The sequence below is a fragment of the Oryctolagus cuniculus genome, chromosome 2, assembly GCF_051225735.1.
Source record: "Oryctolagus cuniculus isolate XC-2025 breed Fujian yellow rabbit chromosome 2, ASM5122573v1, whole genome shotgun sequence".
NCBI classification, from domain to species: Eukaryota; Metazoa; Chordata; class Mammalia; order Lagomorpha; family Leporidae; genus Oryctolagus; species Oryctolagus cuniculus.
Genome location: NC_142868.1, coordinates 90,897,399 through 90,922,424, shown reverse-complemented (window position 1 = coordinate 90,922,424; position 25,026 = coordinate 90,897,399). Strand labels below are relative to the sequence as shown.

At 39.0% G+C, this 25,026-nt stretch overlaps 1 protein-coding gene across 1 annotated transcript in view; it reads right to left on the bottom strand.

Annotated features, from left to right (window-relative positions):
* Positions 1-25,026, bottom strand: part of ADAM9 (ADAM metallopeptidase domain 9) — a 137,392-nt gene that overhangs the window by 91,115 nt on the left and 21,251 nt on the right. Inside the window, exons 5-11 of the mRNA XM_002720772.5 lie at positions 20,820-20,896; positions 19,292-19,487; positions 11,700-11,765; positions 5,780-5,851; positions 4,280-4,449; positions 1,541-1,622; positions 538-671 (exon numbers count right to left, since the gene is read on the bottom strand). Of these exons, the coding sequence (XP_002720818.1) occupies positions 538-671; positions 1,541-1,622; positions 4,280-4,449; positions 5,780-5,851; positions 11,700-11,765; positions 19,292-19,487; positions 20,820-20,896 (797 nt within the window). The remainder of the gene's footprint in view (positions 1-537; positions 672-1,540; positions 1,623-4,279; positions 4,450-5,779; positions 5,852-11,699; positions 11,766-19,291; positions 19,488-20,819; positions 20,897-25,026) is intronic.

Genomic DNA, 25,026 nt, shown 5'->3' with positions numbered 1-25,026 from the left:
CAGTGAGTCCACGGTATCTTTTATGCTGCCAGAACTGTGCCTGCACAAATAAAGAGGTTACTACTAGCTATTCTTTCTCTTCTCTGTCCTGTTTCCCACCCTTATCTCTATAAAACGGGGATTTTTCACAGGAGTACATCAAGATTTCTTGTTTTACTTATGGTGACAATGCAGCATTTTCTCAGAAAGAGGTTTGCAAAGAAATTTTTCAGTCCTTTAATTTGTAGTGAATCTAGCAGAAATTTCCCCAGTTTCTAATTCAGATGTAAGCTTTTCCATTTACTCTTTTGGCCTAGCATTCTATTTATGGAAGGGGACAGTTACAGAGCTGTGCATATATAAATGTTTTCTCCTTAAAGCTCTGCGGGTTATTTAAGAAGCTGGCACCTCAGTGGTGCATCATGTAATTTATTTCAAGGAACCAGGAATAACTTTTCCTGTCTTCTCAATGTAGACATGAAAATCCCTCATAGTTTAAGAAACACTGGTCTAAAATATCTTCTTCATATAAGAACAAGAAGGAAGTCAGTTACTCACGATGCTCCTGAATTCATGATGCAGCTCTTTGCCCCACAGAAACAATCTCTCCCATCATCATGATTCATTCCAAGGTTGTGACCCAGTTCATGAGCAACAATGGATGCAAAGGTCTCCACAGTGATTTGCCCAAACTGTCCAAACACAGGAAGGTAGTAATTAGGCTTCTGAACAAAAAGGAAATGTTACTCAGACTATTTTTTCACAAAAACACATTTATTAGCTACGATATCCACAACTCACATGATCAACTAAGCAGTTAGCAACAGTTTTTATATATTTCAATCTAGTAAGAAAGTGGTAAGATTCACACAATGATGATAGAGATGGCTCCCTTAAACAATGTATCAATTACTTTTGCATCAACAGAGCACTCAGAATAGATTAAGAAAAAACAAACTGACACTTCTTATTTAATTGTTTCAAATGGAGAGTCCTTCCTCATTCATCAAAAGTCAGCAGCTGGGGCCTGAACTGTGGTGTAGCGGGGAAAGCCAGGGGGCGCAGTGCCAGCATCCTATATGAGTGCCAGTATGAGTCCCAAAACTCCACTTCCAATCCAGCTCTCTGCTAATATGCCTGGGAAAGCAGTGGAAGATGGTCCAAGTCCTTGGGCCCCGGCACCCATGTAGGAGACCTGGAAGATGCTCCTGGCTTCATATTGGCTAAGCTTAGTTCCAGCCATGGCAGCCATTTGGAGTGAACCAGCAGATGGAAGACCAATCAATCTCTCTCTCTCTCTCTCTCTCTCTCTCTCTCTCACTCTGCCTTTTAAATAAATAAATAAATCTTAAAAAAAAGAAAAGTAAGGAGCTAACAACAAATATTAGAAATATTAGCTTAATCTAATTTTCAGGGAAAGAACACGTGTGCTACTTCTACTGTGTCCTCCTATGAGAGCCAAAATATTGCTTGAAGGATTAAGGGAGGAAGTATGTAGTCAGTAAGTGTGTGATACTGTCCTAACGTTGATATCCAATGCTGAATATCAAGAACAACGTACCACGTTAATCCCGCCTGCGTGGCTCCTTGAACACACTGTTCCCACAAATGCCATTCCTGCAGTCCCACCAAAACCTTTCTTTCTAAAAGAAAAGACAAAAGTTATAAAATGTACCTGGGGAAAAAAGAATCACATTGCTCCTATTCCTATTTACCTGGATTGGTAAAACCTACAAAAACTAGGAGAAAATGGCAAAGATAAATAACATTTTAAAACCAGAATACATTTCTCTGATCTCTTTATTATCATGGAATGGAGATTAATATTACAAATGCGTTTTGAAAGTTTTTTTCAGACAGATAACAATACCTTATAGATATCAAGTCAAGTTTGTTTGTTTCAACATCTGGATGAAAGCATTTCCTAAAATTACCTGTATTTATTCAACAATTTTTATTGAGGAGACATATAAACTCAATACATTCACACAGGAAGCTGCAAGGAGATGAGAGCAGTGAACAGAAGAGTCACAGCTCTCCGTGTTGCTCCTCAACCATGCCCAACACACTTGTCCCTTAGGTCCTGGTGCTCTGCCTGGAGCTCTCCTCCCCAGGACCTGCCCTCACTCATTCCCTCACCCCCTTTCAGGTGCTTGCCCAAAACACTCACCACAGTGAGGCTTTCCCTGGCTATTTTACCTCAAATTTCAACCGCACTCCTCCAATACTTTCACCTCTACCTCAGTGGGTTTCTTGTTGGTGCTACTATTCCTCCTTATTATCCATCATTACTTAACATACCATATATACTTATTCATCTCACTTAAGTCCAATCTCCAACACCAGAACAGGAACTCTGGGGCAGCACAAATTTTTCTCTATTTCTTCCCTGCTATTTTCCAATACATGGGGTACATGTCCACCCAAAAATAGATAAAATCGGAATTTATCCTTTATCCCTCCATCCTTTGAAGTCCAGAGTTTATCCCTTACCCCTACATGCCACAGCAGTCTCATGCCCTGTATTGTTCCCCACTACACCTCCTGCATTGTTCTCCAGGTTTGGAAATCAAAGGTGGCAAACCATACCCACCCCTCCTCCCCTCCAGACCCCTAACCCACCTAAGATATAAAAAGGTCCAGACTGCTAGGGTCTGGGCCCTCTGCCACATGTTCAGTCTGTGTGCATGCCGGCAGTTGGTCACCACCTCTGTGAATGTATTTATTTTCTTAGAATAAATTTGGCTTGGCTGTGAGTAGTATCCTGTCTCCTCTCTGATCTGTGCCACTCTTTCTTACAGCTGTTCCTTACCAGCTATCGTTACTTAAGATACTCCACATACTTATTTATCTCATTTATGGCTAATCTCCACCACCAGAATAGGAACTCCAGGACAGCAGGAATTTTTCTCTATTTCATTCATTGCTATCTCCCAATACATGGGGTATATGTCCACTAAATACCTTTAACTGAATGAATAAATCCCTCTCTGGGGCATTTGATCAGCCTGGTGAAAACAACTAGATGTTCTGACATAATGGCATAGCTAAGGAAATATTTCAGCCACATCACGGCAGTTCATCGCATGGGTCCAAGACTCATTCACTTATGGTTAACAAAGCTTCCAAAAGGCTGCTTAGTATCCCATTGTTAACTAGAATCATCAATCATCTGGGAACTGTCTGACAGGTGAGATGGAGACCAAAGAGAGGGGAAAGGATGGTTGTAGGTGTAGCTGAGAAAGGTATGGTGAGTATGTCTGATGCCTGTTCCTTCTGGGCTTTTGTGAACAAGATGGCATTTTCACTGGTATGCGCACTCGCATACTTGCATGTGCAATTTTATAAAAATTAACAGAAAGATCAGGACCAAGCCTTTGCGAATATGGGGCTGTAGAAGTCCATTTAGACATGTTCAATACCTTGCTTTAAATCAACCCATATTAACAAGAGAAAATTAAATTATGAAAAAAAAAATTAGAGGACACAAAAAGAAACCCAACAGCCAAGTAAAAAGAATCCTGAAGAAATGAAAAACAAAAATAGAGGCCAAAATCAAAATAATTCAGGAAAAATTCTTGAAAGCAGCAGGTTGTTTCCAGGTAAGAAGATAATGAAGTAAATGATAAAATACCTACACCAAACACATTATCAGGAAAAATCCAGCAACTGGGAACCTCAGATCCTACATTTCCAGTGATGAGGGAAAAAATACAGGCCATGTGCAAAGAATCAGGAATCAAAATGGTTTCAAGACACTAATAATAGTAAAAGCCAAAAGACAACGATCAGTGCCTTCAAGGGAAAAGCGAAGATTCCAGGTCAAGAATTCTAGTCAAACAAATAATCAAACATTTACAGAACAAACTAAAAAGCACATCTCCGAGTTGGTTAGGATAATCAGATTATTCTAACCTATCAGATTAATCAGTTATCCTTACCGAGTTGGTTAGGATAATCGTAGTCAAATGTGAAAATTCCTTTTTCAAACATGCAAGTGGTCCAAACTTTTTCTTTCCATATAACTTTTCACAAAAAGCAATGGGATCACATGCTATATTAAATTAAGGAAACAAACCCAAGAGAGAAGCAAGAGGACTTGGGATATAGATGACAAAGAACCTAACATAGAAGGCATGTTTTATTTTTATGTCAATTTATTCTAAGGTATCATTCTTCATTTAAACAAATGCCCAAAGACCTTATGAAAATGTAAGTTTAATACAAAAGAGTAAATAAAGTTTGTTATTCTGACCTATTCATCATTAATAGGATTTTTTTCTTAAAAAAAATCACTTACAAAACTAGCTGTGCACTGTCATGTCTTCGACGTGTTATAAGAAACTTTTCCCGCCACTGTACAAAGTTCCCCAACACATCACCAGCACCTCCAACTATGCTGATCAGGTTTCCGTTTGTCCAAATCTCCAGTCCAACGAGCACAATGCGGATATTTAACATAATGTACATCTGGGAAGAAAAGAGAAATGGAAGTATACAAAAAGTTCATGAATATGAGAAAAAACTTTTGTCACATGAAGTAGCACAACTACTTAAATTAAAAATACTACACTGCCCCCAAAAATCCTTCCTTTAATACAATGAGACTCTAGTTTCTAGGAAGTCTGTTTCCTCACTCATAAAATGATACTAACAGAGACTCAAAATCCATTCTATCTTCCATACTAAAAATCTGACAAACTCTGGAAATTATACACTTTCAGAAAATGTGTTTCCAAACTTCTCCTGAAGTAATGCAAGCTATTCAGCCCTTTCACTGCAGAAATGCCAATGAGCTTAAACACAAGGTGCTTCCACAAGGATCCTACTGGAGGTGTTACACAGCAAACAGTGAACCATATTACCTATTAGAACTCTTAGCTTAAACCCTACAGGTACCTCAAAGGTTTCAGGTAAAAGAGTGTGGTACCTTTACACCTACTTCATAGCGACACTGTGAGGAGTAACTAGGTTATTAAATGAAAGTACCAGTTGTTTCCAGCACAATCAGTACTCAGTAGAACACTATCATCCTCCTCCTCATCATCTTTATCCTTATAATGTGATGGGTGTTCATATTAGGGGTATGATTTATGAATAAAAGTATAAAACCATGTATCCATTTGCTAATATCTCCCACTGGGTGAACTCCAAAATTTCAAACCGAATCACAAATACATACACATGCACAAATTAATACTGTCATATCATGGTTTCAGGGTAGGGGGCAGTCTTATTCAAGGCAAAATTCTCTTAATAAAAATTCATAGATGTTTTCATAAGTGATCCTAGAGCCTTTCTACTCTGAAGATAAAGTAGATGCCTATATGAAATCTCTTGTTCTTATCAAAATCCTTCCCTTAGACTTTCATCTCAAAGACAAACATCCCATATCAGGGTGGCAGGTTCAATTCCTGGCTCCACTCCCAATTCTAGCTTCCTGCTAACACATACCCTGGGAGGTATCAGTGATAGCTCAAGTAGCTGGGTCCCTGCCAACCACATGGGATACCAGGATTGACCTCCTGCTCTGGCCCTGACCACTGTAGACATTTAGGGAGTAAGGAGAATGAACAGGCAGATGGAAACTCTCCTCTCCATATCTCTGTGTGTGTGTATCTCTTTGCCTCTCAAATATTTTTTTAAAGTTTCAAAACAAACTAGAAACCAGACCTTTAAAAGATAGCCATTTAGGCCCCTATCATACTCAGAACTCCAAATGAATAAACTTTTAAATCCTGCTCTAAGACTATGAAAGGACAGGATGGAGTAATTATAGTTGACAGAAAATATAACTTACACTATCCAAGTAGTTTGCTAAACGAATCATCTCTTCTCTCACAGCCGTCTGATTTCGTCCCATTGTGTCATACTGCAAAAGAGACAGAAAATCAATATCTCCAAGGTAGTTTAAGAAGAAAAATGACTGTAATCTGTTACAATAAAGATAAGAATCCAAATATTTCCTCTGAACTAAAAATTGAGGCATTTGGACATTTATCAACACCTAAAATTAATAGATGGAAAGGATATTTTAGTGAAAAATAAAAGAAAAACAGGAACAAGTATAAAACAATAATAGAAAAAGCACTGTTTTCATTTTCTTCAAATTACTACAACTTTATAAGATTTATTCTTAATATTTTTTATTTCAATACAAAAATATTTTCAAGCATTTTGCAAAGGTAAAATTTAAAACAATGAAAATACCCAGGCAAAAGAAAATCTAGAGGATTCCCTTTACCTTTCACTTCTTAGCTTAATGACATTACCAATAAACCATCTCTATACAGTAGGCTAAATTAATGAGAGATTAACCAATGATCACTAAGAAAAAAATATAGATAGAAATATAAACAACAGTTTAGTCATATTAAGCCAAATAATGCATATGATTGATTCTTTTTGAGACCTGGAAAAACCCAAATATATCCATTTTAACAGTATTTTATACAACTTAGTACTAAGAAAAATTTTCAGAGTTTCTTATTTTGCTCTATGATAAAGGCTTTAATATCAGAATATGAGTATAATTTTATTAATTAAGACAGCTTATCATCATTCTCCTAAATAAGAAAAAAATTGTACTGCATTTGACAGGGCTTGGTTAAAACACACCATTCTCTACCTGTAAGTAACAAATCTGAAGAGAGCAATTAAGAAAAACATAAATTTCTATTTTTGGTGGCTTTTCTAAAACATTCTACAGAAACTTTTCACCCATTACTGGGACAGACTTTACATTTGCTCTTATTCCCTATGCTTTTTCACCTACCACTTGAGAATAATGAACCTATAATGAACAAATACAAGTTACCTTCTATCTCTAATACCTATGGCTTGTTTATTTCTAAGCTACATGTGATAAGGAATTTTTCTTAATCATAAAATTCCTCCAAATTGTCTTTGTAATTTAGACGAGAGGAACTGCTAATCATATTAAGTTCTATGAATAGTTTTGTTTTGTTTTTTCACAAACAACAAAAGTGAAATAAAAGACATACAAAACATTTCAAACAGTTCATCTGTTTATTTGAAAGGCAGAGAGTCAATGACTGACAGAAAGGGCTCCTACCCACTGGTTCATTCCTCTAAATACCTACAAAAGCTAAGCAAAGCTGAATTCTAGAGCTAGAAACTGAGTCCAGGTCTCCCAAGTGGGTGGCAGGAACCCAATTACTTGAGCCTCACCACTGTCTCCCAAGATCTGCATTAGCATGGAGTTGGAGCCAGGAGCAGGGAGCACACATCAAACCCAGGTACTCCAGTGTGGGATGAGGGTATCTAAACTGGATTCGTAACTACTATGATAAACACCCCAAACAGTGTATATTTTAAATTATATTGCAACTTTATCTACTATTGATAATCCTATAAACCTGAAATAGACACATTACTTCTCATAGCTGAATAAAGCTGTTTTTTAAGTATAAACAAGGAAAATACTCCCATGTGATCCTATACACTGAAATTTTATTTAAGATATACAAACTTCATGTATTTAATATTCAGGAACATAGTGATATTTCCCACCTTAACTTCCCTTCCACCCCATGCTCCCAACCTTCTCACTCCTCCCTCTCCTATTCCCATTCTTATTTTTTAAAAAAGGTCTATTTTCAGTTTATTTTATGCTCATAAGATTAACCCTACACGAAGTAAAGAGTTCAACAGATAGCAAGAAGACACTAAAAGGGGTGAGGTAAAATCTCACTGTGGTTTTGATTTGCATTACCCTGAAGGCTAGTGATCCTGAGCATTTTTTCAAGTGTCTATTGGTCATTTGAATTTCCTCTTTTGAAAAATGCCTCTTTTTGAAAAATTGGATTGTTAGTTTTGTTATTTTTTACTTTCTCGAGCTCTTTATACATTCTAGATATCAACCGAAATACAAGTTTCACAGATTGTAAATATTTCCTCCCAGTCTTAACGCTGCCTCTTCACTTTGCTAAGTTTCCTTTGCAGTGCAGAAGCTTCTCACTCTGACAGAATTCTTTCTGTAGATTCTGGCTTTGGTCACCTGCACTTCTGGGGTCTTTTCCAAGAAGTCTTTGCCTATGCCAATGTCTTGCAGGGTTCCCCCAAAGTTCTCTAGTACTTTGATGGTATCAGGTTGAACATTTAGGTCTTCTACCCATTTTGAGTGGATTTTCGTGTAAGGTATAAGGTAAGAGTCTTGTTTCATATTTCTGCAGGTAGAGATCCAGTTTACCCAGCACCATTTGTCAAAGAGATTGTTCTGGCTCCAGGGATTAAATTTAGCTCCTTTTTACCAAGATAAGTTGGTTGTAGATACGTGGATTGATTTCTGGAGTTTCTACTCTGTTCCATTGGTCTACATGTCTATTTTATTTTTGCCATTTCCAGGCTATTCTGATTAACTTGTAGTGTGTCTTGAAATCTGTTATTTTGATGGCTCCAGCTTTGTTTTTGTTCTGTAAGACTGCTCTATCTATTCGGGTCTCTTGTGTTTCCATATGAAGTCTAGCATCATTTTTTCTAAATCTGCAAAGAATTTCCTTGGTATTTTGATTAGGATTGCATTGAATCTGTGAATTACTTTCAGGAATATGGACATTTTGATGATACTGATTGTTCTAATCTGTGAACATGGGAGATTTTTCATTTTTTGTGTCTTCTTCGATTTCTTTCTTTCGTGTTTTATAATTTTCACTTTAGAGATTACTGACATCCTTGAATAAATTTAGTCCAAGGAGGCTGGCACTGTGGCATAGTGGGTAAAGCTGCCGCCTGCAGTGCCGGCATCCCATATGGGTGCCGCTTTGTATCCCGACTGCTCTACTTCCAATCCAGCTCTCTACTATGGCCTGGGAAAGCAGAAGAAAATGGCCCAAGTCCTTGGGCCCCTGCACCCACATGGGAGGCCTGGAAGATGCTCCTGACTCCTGGCTTCAGATTGGTGCAGCTCCAGCCATTGCAAAAAATTGAGGAATGAACCAGCAGATGGAAGACCTCTCTCTCTCTTTCTCTGCCTCTGCCTCTCCTCTCTCTGTGTAACTCTGGCTTTCATATAAATAAAAATAAAATCTTTTAAAAAATATAGTTCAAGGTATTTAATTTTTGGTAGCTATTATGAATGGGATTGATCTTAGAAGTTCTTTCTCAGCCATGGCATCGCCTGTGTTTATGAAGGCTACCGATTTATTGATTTATAGATTTATTTATTTATTTACCTTGCCAAATGTCTCTGGCTAAAACTTCCAGGACTATGTTGAATAGCAATGGTTAAAGTGGGCATCCTTTGCTGGTTCCGGATCTTAGTGGAAATGTTTCCAATTTTTCTCCATTCAATAAGATGCTGGCTGTGGGTTTGTGATAAATTGCTTTGATTGTGTTGAGGAATATTCCTTCTATACCCAATTTGCTTATGGTTTTCAAGACGAAAGGGTGTTGTATTTTATCAAATGCTTTCTCTGCATCTACTGAGATAATCATATGGTTTTTGTTCTTCAGTCTATTAATGTGATATATCAACTGATTGATTTGTGAATACTGAACCATCCCTACATACCAGTGATAAGTCCCACCTGGTCTGAGTGAATGATCTTTCTAATGCGTTGTTGGACTTGATTAACTAGTACTTTGTTGAGGATTTTTGTAGCTATATTCATCAAGGATACTGGTCTGCAGTTCTCTTTATTGTGTCTTTTTCTGCTTTAGGAATTAAGATGATGCTGGCTTCACAGATGTTTGAGAGGATTCCCTCCTTTTCAATTGTGTTGAATAGCTTGAGAAGAATTGAATTAGTTCTTCTTTAAATGTGTGGTAGAATTCAACAGTGAGGCTATCCCAGTCCTGGGCTTTTTTTTGTTGAGAGAGTCTTTACTACTGATTCAATCTCCATCTTGGTTTTTGGACTGCTTAGGTTGTCTAAGTCTCAAGACTCAATTGTGGTAGGTTGCATGTGTCCAGGAATCTATCCATTTCTTCTAAGTTTCCCAATTTGTTGGCATACAGCTCCTTGCAGTGGTTCCTGATGATTCTTTTTATTTCTGTATTATCTGCTGTTACATTTCCTTTTCCATCTCTAATTTTATTGATTTGGGTCTTCTTCCTCTTTTTTTTTTTTTTTTTTGGTTAGCTAGCCCAATGGTGCAACAATTTTCTTTAATTTTTCAAAAAGCTAGCTCTTCATTTCATTGATCTTTTCTATCACTTTAGGGTTTCAATTTTGTTCATTTCTTTCCTAATTTTAATTATTTCTTTTCTTCTAGTTTTGGGTTTGTTTTGCTATGTTTTTCCAGGTCCTTGAGATACACTGATAACTCTTTATTTGGTGTCTTTTCAATTTCTTCATGTAGGCACCAATTGCTATAAACTTTCAACACTGCTTTTGCTGTATCCCATAAGTTTTGATATGCTGTATTGTCTTCATGTTTCCAGAAATTTCTTTATTTCTCTTTTGATTTATTCCATGACCCACTATTCACTGAAGAGCATGTTGTTCAGTTTCCTTGTGTCTGCATTTATGTTCTAGAGATTCTTGAGTTACTGACTTCCAGCTTCATTCCATTAAGGTCAGAGAAAATGCATGGTTTGATTTCATTTTTTTTTTTTTAATTTGCTGAGACTTGCTTTATGGCCTATTATACACTGAAATTAATACTATTCCTTTCTAAAGCACGCCACAACCTAGAAGTTTTCTATCTCTTAATATGATAAGTTAGCTGAAATTCTAAAAAGCAAAGTAATTTTATTAGGCACAAAGCAATGCCTGACTAACCTAGTATATAGCAATAGTTACTCAAAAGTTCTGAAGATTCTAAATGAAAGCTACTACATGCATTCTTCCTCAATAAATCCTGCCATGAGGAGCAAGCATTTAGAGGTTAAGACAGCTGCATCCCACATCAGAGTATCTGGATTCAAGACATGACTCCAGCTCCAGTTTCCTGCTAATATAGACCACGGGAGGCAGACTGATGGCTGAAGTAATTGGGTTCCTGCCACCAACGTGAGAGACCTGGGTTGCACGCCCAGCCCAGTCTCAGCTACTGTGGACATCTGAAGAAGTGAACCAGTGACTGGGAGCATACTCTCTCACTCTTTTTCTCTGCCTCTCAAATAAGTAAAATTTGTTTTTAAATATTTTAAGAAAAGAATTCCACATGCACAAATCACCAAGAAGAGCACATATAAACACCAAAAAAAAAAAAAAAAATCACTAGCCAAAAATAAAATAAAAGGTCATTTCATTTGCTACATTCAGTTTCTGGTGATATGTTATGATAATAAGGAGGGAAAGCCATTTAATTTTTAAATTATCATTAAGTAAAAAATAATACAGTGGCCAGCATCATGGCACAGTGGGTTAAGATGCTGTCTGCAACAAACATCCCATGTGAATGCCAGTTTGAGTCCTGGTTTCTCCACTTCTAATCCAGCTCTCTGTTAAGGAGCCTGGGAAAGCAGTAGAAGATGGCCCAAGTGCTTAGCCCCTGACACCCACGTGGGAGATCAGGATGAGTTCAAGGCTGCTGGCTACAGCCTGGACCAGCTCTGGCCGTTGCAGTCCTTTGGGGAGCGAGCCAGCAGACGGAAGATATCTCTGTCTTTGTCTCTCCATCTCTCTGTTTCTCTGCCTTTCAAATAAATAAAATAAATCTTTAATAAAAGGAAAAATTAAATACAAATATATTTTATATTTCCCTCAAGAAAGGTCATTTTTCATTAAAAAGAAAAACTGTGACAAATCTTACCCTTTCCTTGTCTACAACAATGAAAAGCTCCACATATCGGGTCTGTGGCAGAACAGCTCTTCTTCTCTGTCAGAAACAAGAGTATTTTAAAGACATAGAAAAATGGCAAGGCTACGTGTTTTTCATACTTAATGATCATACTCTAACCACTGGTCTCATATCTTAGACCAATAAAATAAAAACATGTTTTTTAAACATGTTTTAAATCTGAAATCTGAAAATTCCAGCTAAAGATACATTGAGTTATTCAAGTTTACAAAGAAGAACTATTGACTTTCTAAAATAAAAACTAGACACAAACACACATTTTAATAAGAAGTCTACTTACTTATGTTGAAAGAGGAAAAAAAAAAAAAGAATATCCACCAATATTCCACAGAACAGAAACTGGGACAAGGTTGGTACTTTAAAAAATGACTAATTATATCATCTTACAAAAATTCCTACAAAATAGAAAAAGCAAAAATCTCCATGGTTCCCAATGTTTAATGTTAAAAAGTACAGGGGCCAGCATCACAGCACAGCAGGTTAAGCCACTGCCTGCAATGCTGGCATCCCATATGAGCTCTAGTCTGAGCCCTGGCTGCTCCACTTCCCATCCAGCTCCCTGCTAACACACCTGGGAAAGCAGCAGAAGATGGTTCAAGTGCTTGGGCCCCTGACACCCACATGGGAGATCCAGATGGAGTCTTCAGCCTGGCCCAGTCCTGGCCATTGCTGCCATCTGGGGGTGAACCAAAAGATGGAAGACCTTTCTCTCTCTGCTTCTCTCTCCCTCTCCTCCCCCCATAACTTTGCCTTTCATATAAATAAACCTCTGTAAATAACCAAATTAATATAAAAAGTACAGCTCAATAATCAAAAAGAACAGATGGCAAAGAGGCAATAAACATAATGCCATAAACTAGTACGAGTTCATGAAGAAACATACTTCTGACACGGCAACAGCAACCTCACATGTAGAAAGACACAATCCCTGCAGCTGCAGTGGAGCTAGTCCAAGAACCCTGAGGGTCTAAGATACCCAGGTCAAGAATAAATCAGGGAATCCTAGAGAAGTCAAAGCAGGGATATCTGAAATATGGAATCAACCAAGGTGTCTATAACCAGTTAAACAGGTAAAGAAAATGTTATATATATATATATACACACACACACACACACACACACACACACACACAGTGGAATATTACTCAGCTGTAAAAAAGAATGAGATTCTACCATTTGCATCAAAATGGATACAACTGAATGACATCATGCTGAGTGAAGTAAACCAGACACAGAAAGACAAATGCACATGTTCTCCCTTATATGTGGCAGCTAAAATTAAAAAAAAAAAGAAAAGAAAAGAAAGAAATCTAATAAACAAAAGAAACTCCTCTGTGTATCAGTACTGCTACAAATATAGTTTTGTAAATCCTTATTTACAAACCTTTGTCAAACCAAAGTTAAGAGTGCTATACTACTATAGTTTTAATGATCTGTGATCACTATAAAATTTATTAGATATGAGGGAAATGGACATGTTTCCACTCAATTATTGTTACAATCCTTATTTACATTCTCACCAAACTAGGGCCTTTTTGCTTTTTAATTATTAAGCTTATCTGATGAAGCATTAAGCTTTTGACTGTAAAGTAAATTTAAAATGTTGTCTCAAAAATGGAAGAAAAAAGCAGGACAGAAAAAAAGGAAGGGAGAGGAAGGGAAAGAGAGGGAGGAAAGGAAGAGTGAATGTAATTATATTCATAGAATTGTATCTATGAACTATATTGAATCTGCTAAAAATTAACTGAAATTAAAAAAAATTAACTGAAAAGAAAAAAAGAAATAAAGGTATGAGTGTCCTTGAGAGATAGCTGAAGTAAGTCCTAAAGCCAAATCTGTTTGATTCTCTACTCTAGAGCCCAAGAATCACCACGCTAGTTTGAGTATGAAGTATCTGAATAAAAACTGCATTGCAGAGCTGGCGCTGTGACGTAGTGAATAAAGCCGTCGCCTGCAGTGTTGCTATCCCATATGGGTGCCGGTTCAAGTCCCAGCTGCTCCACTTCTGATCCAGCTCTCTGCTATGGCCTGAGAAAGCAGAAGATGGCTCAAGCCCCTGGGGCCCTGCACCCGCATGGGAGACCCGGAGGAAGCTCCTGACTCCTGGCTTCAGGTTGGAGCAGCACCAGCCATTGCAGTCATTTGGAGAGTGAACCAGCAGATGGTAGACATCTCTATCTCTCTCTCTCTCTCTCTTTCTCTCTCTCTCTCTCTCTCTCTCTCTCTGCCTCTCTGTAACTCTGCCTTTCAAATAAATAAATAAATCTTTTAAAAAAACTCCATTGTTCTCTGGAAGACAGTGTAATAGACTATTATATAGCAATACTAAATACAGTTATTGTTTAAGATTTAAGCCCTGGTTTCCAAAGCACACAAAGTCTTAATTCCACCCGCTGGGTCGCAGGAACTGCAGATTGCTCATCTTTCTATCGACTGATACCTATCACAATGTCTGGCATGAAACAGGCAAACTAAAAAGGAAGGTTCCAGTTGAAAGTGACAGAATAGGGAAGGGGCTTACTGCTCCAGTCTAGGGGAGATAGTTAAAAAAAAAAAAAAAAAAGTGGACAGAGTGCAATTTCAGGGAAAGATTAGGGGAAAAAACATCAGAGGAAACTCCACGCTATTGGGGGGACACTGTGGACTTACATGGAGGGTGTGGAGGTACACAGCTCATGACCCCAGAGTCGAGAGGCCCAACACTAGCTTTGCAATGAGGTGAGACGAGACTGCAGCAGCCCAAGTCACTGGCAATAAAGCTGCAGGAAGAGTCTGATGTGGGCCTGGCTTGGAGCCCTGTGGGGGACGCTGTACCTGCCAACCTAGAGAAGAAAAGATGGGGTACGTTTCTCTCTCCAAACCACCCGACACAGGCATCCTGTAAATAGCCGAGAGAGAGTGGGCACCTTTGGACATATGTAACATCTGCATCAGCTCATGTCCACATCTAGCAACCAGCCAAGAGGAGTCACTTGAGTCTGGCTGGGAGAACTGACAGGGGGCTGATTGCTTGTGACTGTGGGAGCCTTGTGTGCCAAGACTTTGAGGGCACAAGGTGTGGCTAGTACTTAGGGCAGCCAGTATGAGCGGCTTCACATACTTAGGGCTCCCTGTTTCCCTGGTAAAGGTCATTGCTGCAGGATCTGTGTTCACACCAAGGACTGCACAGATCCTTTGTGTGGTTCTTGTGGCAGCACAGATGAAAACTGTACCCATAGGGGCTAGTATCCAGTCATAGGTATCCTTTGAGGAGAGGAGGTGAGCATGAGAATATGCCAACAGAGCAGAACAAATCTCCCCTCTGATTAAAAAGATAGGTGTGTGCGTGTGTGTGTGTGTGTGTGTGTGAGAGAGAGAGAGAGAGAGAGAGAGAGAGAGAGAGATTGATTTACCATGCTCAACAATACAACATATAAAACCTATGGGATACAGCAAAAGCAGTAAGAGGAAAATTTATAGCAATTGGTGCCTACATCAAGAAATTAGAAAGGCACCAAATAAATGAGTTATCAATGCATCTCAAGGACCGAGAAAAACAACAGCAAAACAAACTAAAATTCATAGGAGAAAAGAAATAATTAGAATTAAAGAATGTAATTGAAATAAAAAAATTTTTAAAAAGCTCAGTGAAATAAAAAAGCTGGTTTTTAAAAAATAAATAGACAAAATTGACATACCACTGGCCAAACTAACAAAAAAACAAAGAGGGAGAAGACCCAAATCAATAAAATTAAAGATGAAAAAGAAAATATAACAGATACCACAGGAAAAAAAATCATCAGAAATTACTACAAAGAGCTGTATTCCAAAAAACTGGGAATCTTAGACGAAATGGATAAATTCCTGGACTCATACAACCTACCTAAATTGAGCCATGAAGATATAGAAAACCTAAACAAGATGGAAATTTCATCAGTAATAAAGACCCTACCAACAAAGAAAAGCCCAGGACTAGGTGGCTTCACTGCTGAATTCTACCAGACATTTAAAGAAGAACTAACTCCAATTCTTCTCTAGCTATTCAAAACAATTAAAAGGACGGCAATCTACCCAAATTTTTTCTGTGAAGCCAGCATCAGCTTGATTCCTAAACCTGCAAAAGAGGCAGAGAAAGAGAACTACAGACCAATATCCCTGATGAACATAGAGCAAAAATCTTTAACAAAATTCTAGCCAATTGAATCCAATTATACATCAGAAAGATCATTCACTCAGACCAAGTAGAAGTTATCCCTGGTATGCAGGGATGGTTCGACATCTGCAAAACAATCAATGTGATTGATGCATCACATTAACAAACTACAGAACAAAAACCATATAGTTATCTCAATAGATGCAGAGAGGCCGGCACCGTGGCTCAATAGGCTAATCCTCCGCCTTGCGGTGCCTGGCACACCGGGTTCTAGTCCCAGTCGGGGCACCGGATTCTGCCTGGTTGCCCCACTTCCAGGCCAGCTCTCTGCTATGGCCTGAGAGTACAGTGGAGGATGGCCCAAGTCCTTTTGGGCCCTGCACCCACAGGGAAGACCAGGAAAAGCACCTGGCTCCTGGCTTCGGATCAGTGAGATGCGCAGGCCGCAGCGCACTGGCCGCGGCGGCCATTGGAGGGTGAACCAACAGCAAAAAGGAAGACCTTTCTCTCTGTCTCTCTCTCTCACTGTCCACTCTGCATGTCCAAAAAAAAAAAAAAAAAAAAAAGATGCAGATAAAGTATTTGATAAGATAAATCATTTTTTCTTTTTTTTTAAGATTTATTTATTTTTATTTGAAAGTCAGAGTTACACAGAGAGAGGAGAGGCAGAGAGAGAGAGGTCTTCCATCCAATGGTTCACTCCCCAAGCGGCCGCAATGGCCGGAGCCGCACCAATCCAGAGCCAGGAGCCAGGAGCTTCTTGCCAGGCCCACATGAGTGCAGGGGCCCAAGGAGTTAGGCCATCTTCTACTGTTCTCTCAGGCTATAGCAAAGAGCTGGATTGGAAGAGGAGCAGCCGAGACCAGAACCGGTGCCCATATGGGATGCCAGCGCTTCAAGCCAGGGCGTTAACCTGCTACGCCACAGCACCAGCCCCAAGATACCTTTTCATGATGAAACTTCTCAGCAAATTGGGTACAAAAGGAACATTCCTCAACATAATCAAGGCAACTTATGAGAAATCCACAGCCAGCGTTCTATTGAATGGGGAAAGGTTAGAAGCATTCCCACTGAGACCTGGTACCAAACAAGGATGCCCACTCTCACCATTGTTATTCAATATAGTCCTGAAGTTTTAGCCAGAGCCATTAGGCAAGAAAAGAAATCAAAAGGATACAAATTGGGAAGGAAGAAGTCAAACTATCCCTATTTACAGATTACATGATTCTATATATATATATATAGGAGATCAAAAGACTCCACCAAGACTCCATTCACAGAAGAATTTGGTAAAGTAGCAGGATGTAAAATTAATATACAAAAAACAATAGCCTTTTTATACACAGACAATGCAAAGGCTGAGAATGAACTTCTAAGATCAATCCTATTCACAATATCCACAAAAACAATCAAGTACCTTGAAATAAATTTAACTAAGGATGTCAAAAATCTCTACGATGAGAATTACAAAACTTTAAAGAAAGAAATGGAATAAGATACAAAACAATGGAAAAATCTTCCATGTCCATGGATTAGAAGAATCAATATCATCAAAATGTCCATTCTTCCAAAATCAATTTACAGATTCAATGCAATCTCAATGAAAATACCAAAGAGGTTCTTCTCAGATCTAGAAAAAATGATGCTGAAATTCATATGGAAACACAGTAGAACTCAAATAGCTAAAGTAATCTTATACAACAAAAACAAATCCAAAGCCATCACAATACCAGATTTCAAGAAATACTAAAAGACAGTTATAATCAAAACAGCCTGGTACCAGTACAAAAACAGATGAATAGACCAATGGAACAGAATAGAAATGCCAGAAATCAACCCAATCACTTATAACCAACTTATATTTGACAAAGGAGCTAAAATCAATCCATGAAGCAAGGGCAGTCTCTTCCACAAATGGTGCTGGGAAAACTGGATTTCCACATGCATTAGTATGAAGCAAGATCCCCACCTCACACCTTACACAAAAATCCACTCAAAATGGTTTAAAGACCTAAATCTATGATCCAACACCAGCAAATTATTAGAGAACATTGGGGAAACCCTACAAGACACTTGCACAGGAAAAGAATTCTTGGAAAAGACCCCAGAGGCACAATCAAAGCCAAAATTAACACATGGGATTACATCAAATTGAGAAGCTTCTGTACTGCAAAACAAACATTCAGCAACATGAAGAGGCAACCAACAGAATGGGAGAAATTATTTGCAAACTATGCAACTGATAAAGGATTAATAACCAGAATCTACAAAGAAATCAAGAAACTCCACAACAACAAAACAAACAATCCAGTTAAGAAATGGACAAAGGACTTCAACAGATATCTTTCAAAAGAGGAAATCCAAATGGCCAACAGACACATCAAAAAATGTTCAGGATCACTAGTCATCAGAGAAATGCAAATCAAAACTACAATGATGTTTCACCTCACCCTCAATAGAACAGCTTATATACAAAAATCAACAAACAATAAATGCTGGTGAGGATGTAGGGAAAAAGGTACCCAAATCCACTGTTGTTGAGAATATAAACTGGTAAAGCCACTATGGAAGACAGTATGGAGATACCTCCGAAATCTGAATATAGACCTACCATATGACCCAGCCATCCCACTCCTAGGAATCTACCCAGGAGAAATGAAATCAGCATATAAAAGAGTTATCTGCATCCCCATGTTTATTGCAGCTCTATTCACAATAACTAATATAAGGAAGCAACCCAAGTGCCTGTCAGCCGAAGACTAGATAAAGAAATTATGGGATATGTCACTATGGAATACTACACAGCTGCAAAAAATGAAATCCGGACATTTGCAACAAAATGGATGAAACTGGAAAACATCACACTTAGTAAAATAAGCCAGTCCCAAAAGGACAAATACCATATGTTCTTCATCTGTGATAACTAACAGAGCACATAAGAGGTAATCTATAGAAGTAAAATCAATACTTCAAGATGCATTGACTTTGAACAGCCCTTGTCTCAACTGTTAAGGAACAGTTTTCTTGTTCTTCATATAATTTGTTGAACTCTTGGTTTAGTATAGAGTTAATCGTATATTTATAAAGTTAATTGAAAACAGAGTAGTAAAAATAAGAATGGGAATAGGAGAGGGAAGTGGAAGAGGGGTGAGAATGTGGGGGTGAAGGGTGAGTACAGTGGGAAGAATCACTGTATTCCTAAAGCTGTATTTATGAAATACATGAAGTTTGTGTTCTTTAAATAAAAGGTTTCTGGGGGAAAAAATAAAACTAAAAAGGAAGGAAGGAAGGAATGGGGAAGGGAGGGAGGGAGGGAAACATGACCAGTTATAATAACTCTTGATTTAACAAACACATGACCTTATTAAACCTCTCGTCTGAATCATGACAAATGATTACATGATTTCCTTACTCGAAGTAGCTGAGTCATGCTGGGAGGCTCCTCCTCTTGGTTTTTTGCAGTTTCTGTCTCTAGATTCTTGTTGGAAACTCCACATTTCAGAGGCTCTTTGTGGACATCATCCATTCGATAAAATATGTGCTCAAAGTCAGAACTGTTTTGCAGGGGTTCGATTCCATAACTGGTATCTTCTAAATGCAGCAATCCTCTAAATGTTGCATTCACATAAACGATTTTTAAGGGAAAAAAAAAAAAACACACAGGAAAAGAAAACAAAAAATCTGAATTCAAGACCCAGTTTAACAAGTGTAAAAAGGGTGGCATGAAGGGGGTGGGGGGCAGAGCTGTGATGCAGTGGGTGAAGCCGCTATCTGCAGTGCCAGCATCCCATATGGGCACTAGAGCATGTCCCAGCTGCTCCACTTCCAATCCAGCTCTCTGCTATTGCTTGGAGAAGCAGTGGAAGATGGCTCAAGTCCTTGGGCCCCTGGAACCGCATGGAAAACCTAGACGAAAACTCTGGGCTCCTGGCTTCCGTTCAGCCCAGCTCCAGCCGTTGCAGCCATTTGGGGAGTTGAACCAGCAGATGGAGGAGCTCTTTCTCTGTCTCTCCCTTTTTATATCTGTAACTCTACTTCTCAAATAAATAAATAATTTAAAAAAAAAAAAAAGGTAGCATAGTATAGAGAGGAAAACTGGAGGGTTTGGAGTCAGATGGACATTAACTCTGAAACACAGGAACGCTGCTCACTAGCATCTCTGACCGTAGGCTACTAACTGACCTGAGTGCATACTAGAAAATGGGAGGCGCTATAAAGTAATGGCCAGGAGAAGAGTCTGGAGCTCCAGGACTTAACCACTGCCTTCACAGACATTGCGCACAAGACTGCTCTAAAGATTAAAGTATTCATAAGCACAAAACACTTGGAGCACTGTGTTCAGACAGTAGTTCAAAAATTGTTATTACCTAAATAAAGATAATCATAGACAGGTACCTTAGTTTCATATATTTAATTTGAGAATTAAAAGCAGTGTTTACTAGTCAAGCAATCAAGCAATCTTGCAATCAACCAACAAGCACAGTGCCACACGGCCCGGCCCTCAATAAATGTAATCTGAACACTGTAACCTCATTTGATGTGTGGCACACTTTCTCTAAGCTTAGTTTATTCATCGAAACATGAAGAAAAAGAGTACTCTGTCAGTCCTTATGAGACTTACATGAAAAATACAGGTCAAAATTTATAAAGTAATACCAAAATTTAACGTATGTTTTACTTTAAATAGAAAAAAACCATTTAGTAGTCTCAAAGAATGCAACTTCCTCTTCAGATACTGAAATTCACCAACGATAATATTTCCTTAAATACATATGCCAAGAATTTTTCAAACACAGCTGTGAAGACCTTCAGTAACATCAAAGTAAAAGCCAGTACTGTTAAGTGTCTAAATGACTTGATTTATACACAGGGATAGGACATGGGGTAAGAAACAGAGTAAAGAAAAAAAAAAAGAAAAAAAAATAGGGAAACTTTCTTACCTGAGTCCAAAACAATCACTAAGAGCAACAGATGAATTATAAACTCCTTCCACATAGCCCCGATGATGACAATGATTCTAAATGAAAAACATTGAATTATCTTCAAATACTGTTAAATCAGTGGAAAACAATCATGAAAATCACAGAGGAGACAAAATTACTCAAGGCCAGTAAACTAAAACATTTTGTTTATGCTGGCATATCATAATACCACGTGGCATTCTACAGACTATCTGCAGGCCATGGGCTATCACCCTACAAGCACAGGAATATGGGGGCAGAATTCCAGGGAAACTGAGCAGAGGCAGTTCTGTGCCAATGTCCTGCCCAGAAGCAGGACAGACAGCATTATATTATATTTAACATTTTAAATTGCAGTCCAATCCGAGAATCAGCAGTGGGCAACTGATATCTAACACAAGAGAGGATCTTGTTAAAAAAAAAAAAAAAAAAAAAAAAAAAAAAAAAAAAGAATAGGGCCCAGAAAAAAATAAAATATTTTGTATAAAGGGAAAAAAGTGATTTTGACCCAATGATTTCCTTTTTTTGTACCCACATATTTACTATATTGTTATTAGTTATAAGCTTAGCTGTCTTCAAAAACTTAAGACCTTTTACCCTTCAGTTTTGTTTTCATTTATATTTATTTATTTTCCTTTTATCTGAAAGGCAGAGAGACACAGAGTCAGAGACAGACACATAGATCCCCTGATTCACCCCCAAACATTCTCAACCATCATAGCTAAGCTAGTCTGAAGCCAGGAGCCAGGAACTCAATCTGGGTCTCCCACATAGGTGACAGGAACCCATGTACTTAAGCCATCAAAGGTTGTCTCCTGGGGTGTGCACTGGCAGGAAGCTGGAGAGGAAATACAGGCAGAACTTGAACCCAAGCACTTTAATATGGCACGTGGGCATCCCAAGCCAAGTCTTGACCACTTCACCAATTATCTGCTTCTTTTGAATAAGAAATCACCCAGTAAAAATGCAAGGTAAAATTACTCAGAAATACTAATCTTCTTAGCACCTAATCAGACTTTCTCACTTTTAAAACAATTATAAAGTACTAAAATAGAACAGCCTAGGGGCAGGGAGCACTAACTCTACCAGACATTAAGAGTCACCACTAGATCTTGCATGATATTGCTACACTGTCAAAGATACCAAGCACTGGAACAGACTAGAAAGTCTCTAGACAGACCCAAGTACAAATAGAATGTCACATGATAGAAGTGGCATCTCAAACCACTGGGGCAGTGATGGACTTGTCAACATTTGGAAAAATATGAAATTAGATCCATACTTCATACCATATAGAAGAACAAACTCAAAACGAATAAGGAAACTAAAGAAACAAACAAACAAACCAAAAAACATGAAACCAGAGCCAGCGTTGCAGCGTAACAGGTTGAGTCACCTCCTGCAACACTGGCATCCCACATGAGTGCCTGTTCCAGTCCCGACTGCTCCACTTCTGATCCAGCTCCCTGCCTGGGAAAGCAGTAGAAGATGGCCCAAGTCTTTGGGTCCCTGCATCCATGTGGGAGACCTGGAAGAAGCCCCTGGCTCCTGGCTTCAGATCAGCTCAGATCCAGCCACTGCAGCCATTTGGGGAGTGAAACAATAGATAGAAGAACTCTCCTTCCCTCTGTCTCTATCTCTTTCAAATAAATAAATAAAATAAATAAAATCAATCTTGGAAAGATATTAATGATTTTTACTACACAGGTTGAACATTCCTGAAAAAAAAATCTGAAATGTTCCAAATTTTGCAAGTTTCTGAATGTCGAATGCCAGATTAGGGACATTCAACTGATACAGTCTATGCAAATATTTAAAAAAAAAAAAAACCTGAAACACTTCTGGTCCCAAGTATTTTGGATAAGGAATAATCAATCTTATAACAAAATATTTTAAGCTTCCAATTGGAAACACCAAAGGTCAAAAAACAACTGACACATTTGAAGAAAAATATACCAAAAAAACTGACATCATAGGTAAACGATTAATATCCCTAAATATAAACAAACACTGAGGGTAAAAGATTAAAAGCCTGGGACTGGCATGTGGTGTAGCGGGTTCAGCTGCCATCTAGAGTGCCAGCATCCCATCTGAGCACCAGTCCAAGTCCCAGCTGCTCCACTTCCAATCCAACTCCCTGGGAAAGCAGTGGAAGATGGCTCAAGTACTTGGGCCCCTGCACACCCTGTGGCAGATCCAAATGAAGCTCCTGCCTCTGGCTTCAGCCAGGCCCAGCCCTGGCTGTTGCGGCCATTTGAGAAGCGAACCAGTGTTTGAAAGATCTCTCTTTCTCTCTCCCCTGCCCCCATCTCATCCTCTCTCTGCATATCTCTTTTAAACAAATAAATAAATAAATAAATCTTTTTAAAACATTAAGAGTGGGCCGGTGCCATGGCTCACTTGGTTAATCCTCCGCCTGCGGCCCGGCATCCCATATGGGTGCCGGGTTCTAGTCCCAGTTGCTCCTCTTCCAGTCCAGCTCTCTGCTGTGGCCCAGGAGGGCAGTGGAGGATGGCCCAAGTGCTTGGGCCCCTGCACCTGCATGGGAGACCAGGAGGAAGCACCTGGCTCCTGGCTTCAGATCAGTGCAGCGCCGACCATAGCAACCATTTGAGGAGTGAACCAACAGAAGAAAGACCTTTCTCTCTGTCTCTCTCTCTCACTGTCTAACTCTGCCTGTCAAAAAAAAAAAAAAAAAAAAAAGATTTTTTTTTTTTTTGTCAAGTGGCATAAAACGTGTGGTCTTTGGCCTTTTGCCTATGCAATCCCCGGATATGTGAATAAACAGATTATTTTTTACCTGATTTATGCTAACGTAAATTTAAACTCCTCAGCCATCTTTCTACTCCACAATGGACAAACAGTACACTAAGATAAAGGAGTTAAAGCAGTGTGGTAGTGGAACAGAAAAGAATAGGGCTAAGTTAGCATTTTGTTATTTTTTTAAGTACTAATAATTAATCTACAGTAAATATTTTGGCTTCTATTTATCTGAAAAACACTGCAAAAAGTGTGTAACAATTCAATCTATCACAGTATTACAAAGTTCAGGAAACAAAGTTTTCTCATGAAAACTGCAGAAGGGGCCGGCGCCGTGGCTCAATAGGCTAATCCTCCGCCTTGCGGCGCCGGCACACCAGTCCCAGTCGGGGCGCCAGATTCTGTCCCGGTTGCTCCTCTTCCAGGCCAGCTCTCTGCTGTGGTCCGGGAGTGCAGTGGAGGCTTGGGCCTCCAGGAGAGACCAGGAGAAGCACCTGGCTCCTGGCGAGAGACCAGGAGAAGCACCTGGCTCCTGGCTTTGGATCAGCGCGGTGCGCCGGCCGCAGCACGCCAGCTGCAGCAGCCATTGGGTGGTGAACCAAAGGAAAAGGAAGACCTTTCTCTGTCTCTCTCACTGTCCATTCTGCCTGTCAAAAAAAAAAAAAAAAAGAAAAAGAAAAAAGAAAAAAAAAAGAAAACTGCAGAAGGAAAAGATGTATAGTATCCGTTAAAAAGGACTGTAATAGGAGCCAGTGTTGTGGCACAGCAGGTTAAGCTGCTGCCTGCAAAGCTGGCATCACATATAAATACCAGTTCAAGTCTTGGCTGCTCTACTTCTGATCCAGCTCCCTGCTAATGCACCTGAGAAAACAGTGGAAGGTGGCCTAAGTACCTGGGTCCCTGCCACCCACGTGGGAGACCTGGATGAAGTTCCAAGCTCCTAGCCTCAGCCGTTTGTGGAGTGAACCCAACAGATGGAAGATAGATCAATATCTCTCCCTCTTTCTCTAATTCTGCCTTTCAAATAAAATAAAATCCTTTAAAATAAATTTAAAATAACTGTAATATACTCTTCTCAAACAAAACTAGAAATGTTTATGCTCTAAGTAGAAAAAGACCACAGTCAAATTCAAGTATTATTTTGAGTATTATTTTTTACTATTTAGAGTATTATTTCAAATATTCCTGGTTTGTCATGTACCCAGTGTAGTCTATTCTCTGATGCAGAGAGAACTATACTTCTTTAACAAAGAATTGCTTTCAGGGGCTGGTGCTGTGGGTAAAGCTGCTGCTGTAGTGCCAGCATCCCATATGGGCACCAGTTCGAGTCCTGGCTGTTCTACTTTCAATCCAGCTTTCTGCTATGGCCTGGGAAAGCAGAAGATGGCCCAAATGCTTGGGCCCCTGCACCCACGTGGCAGATCCG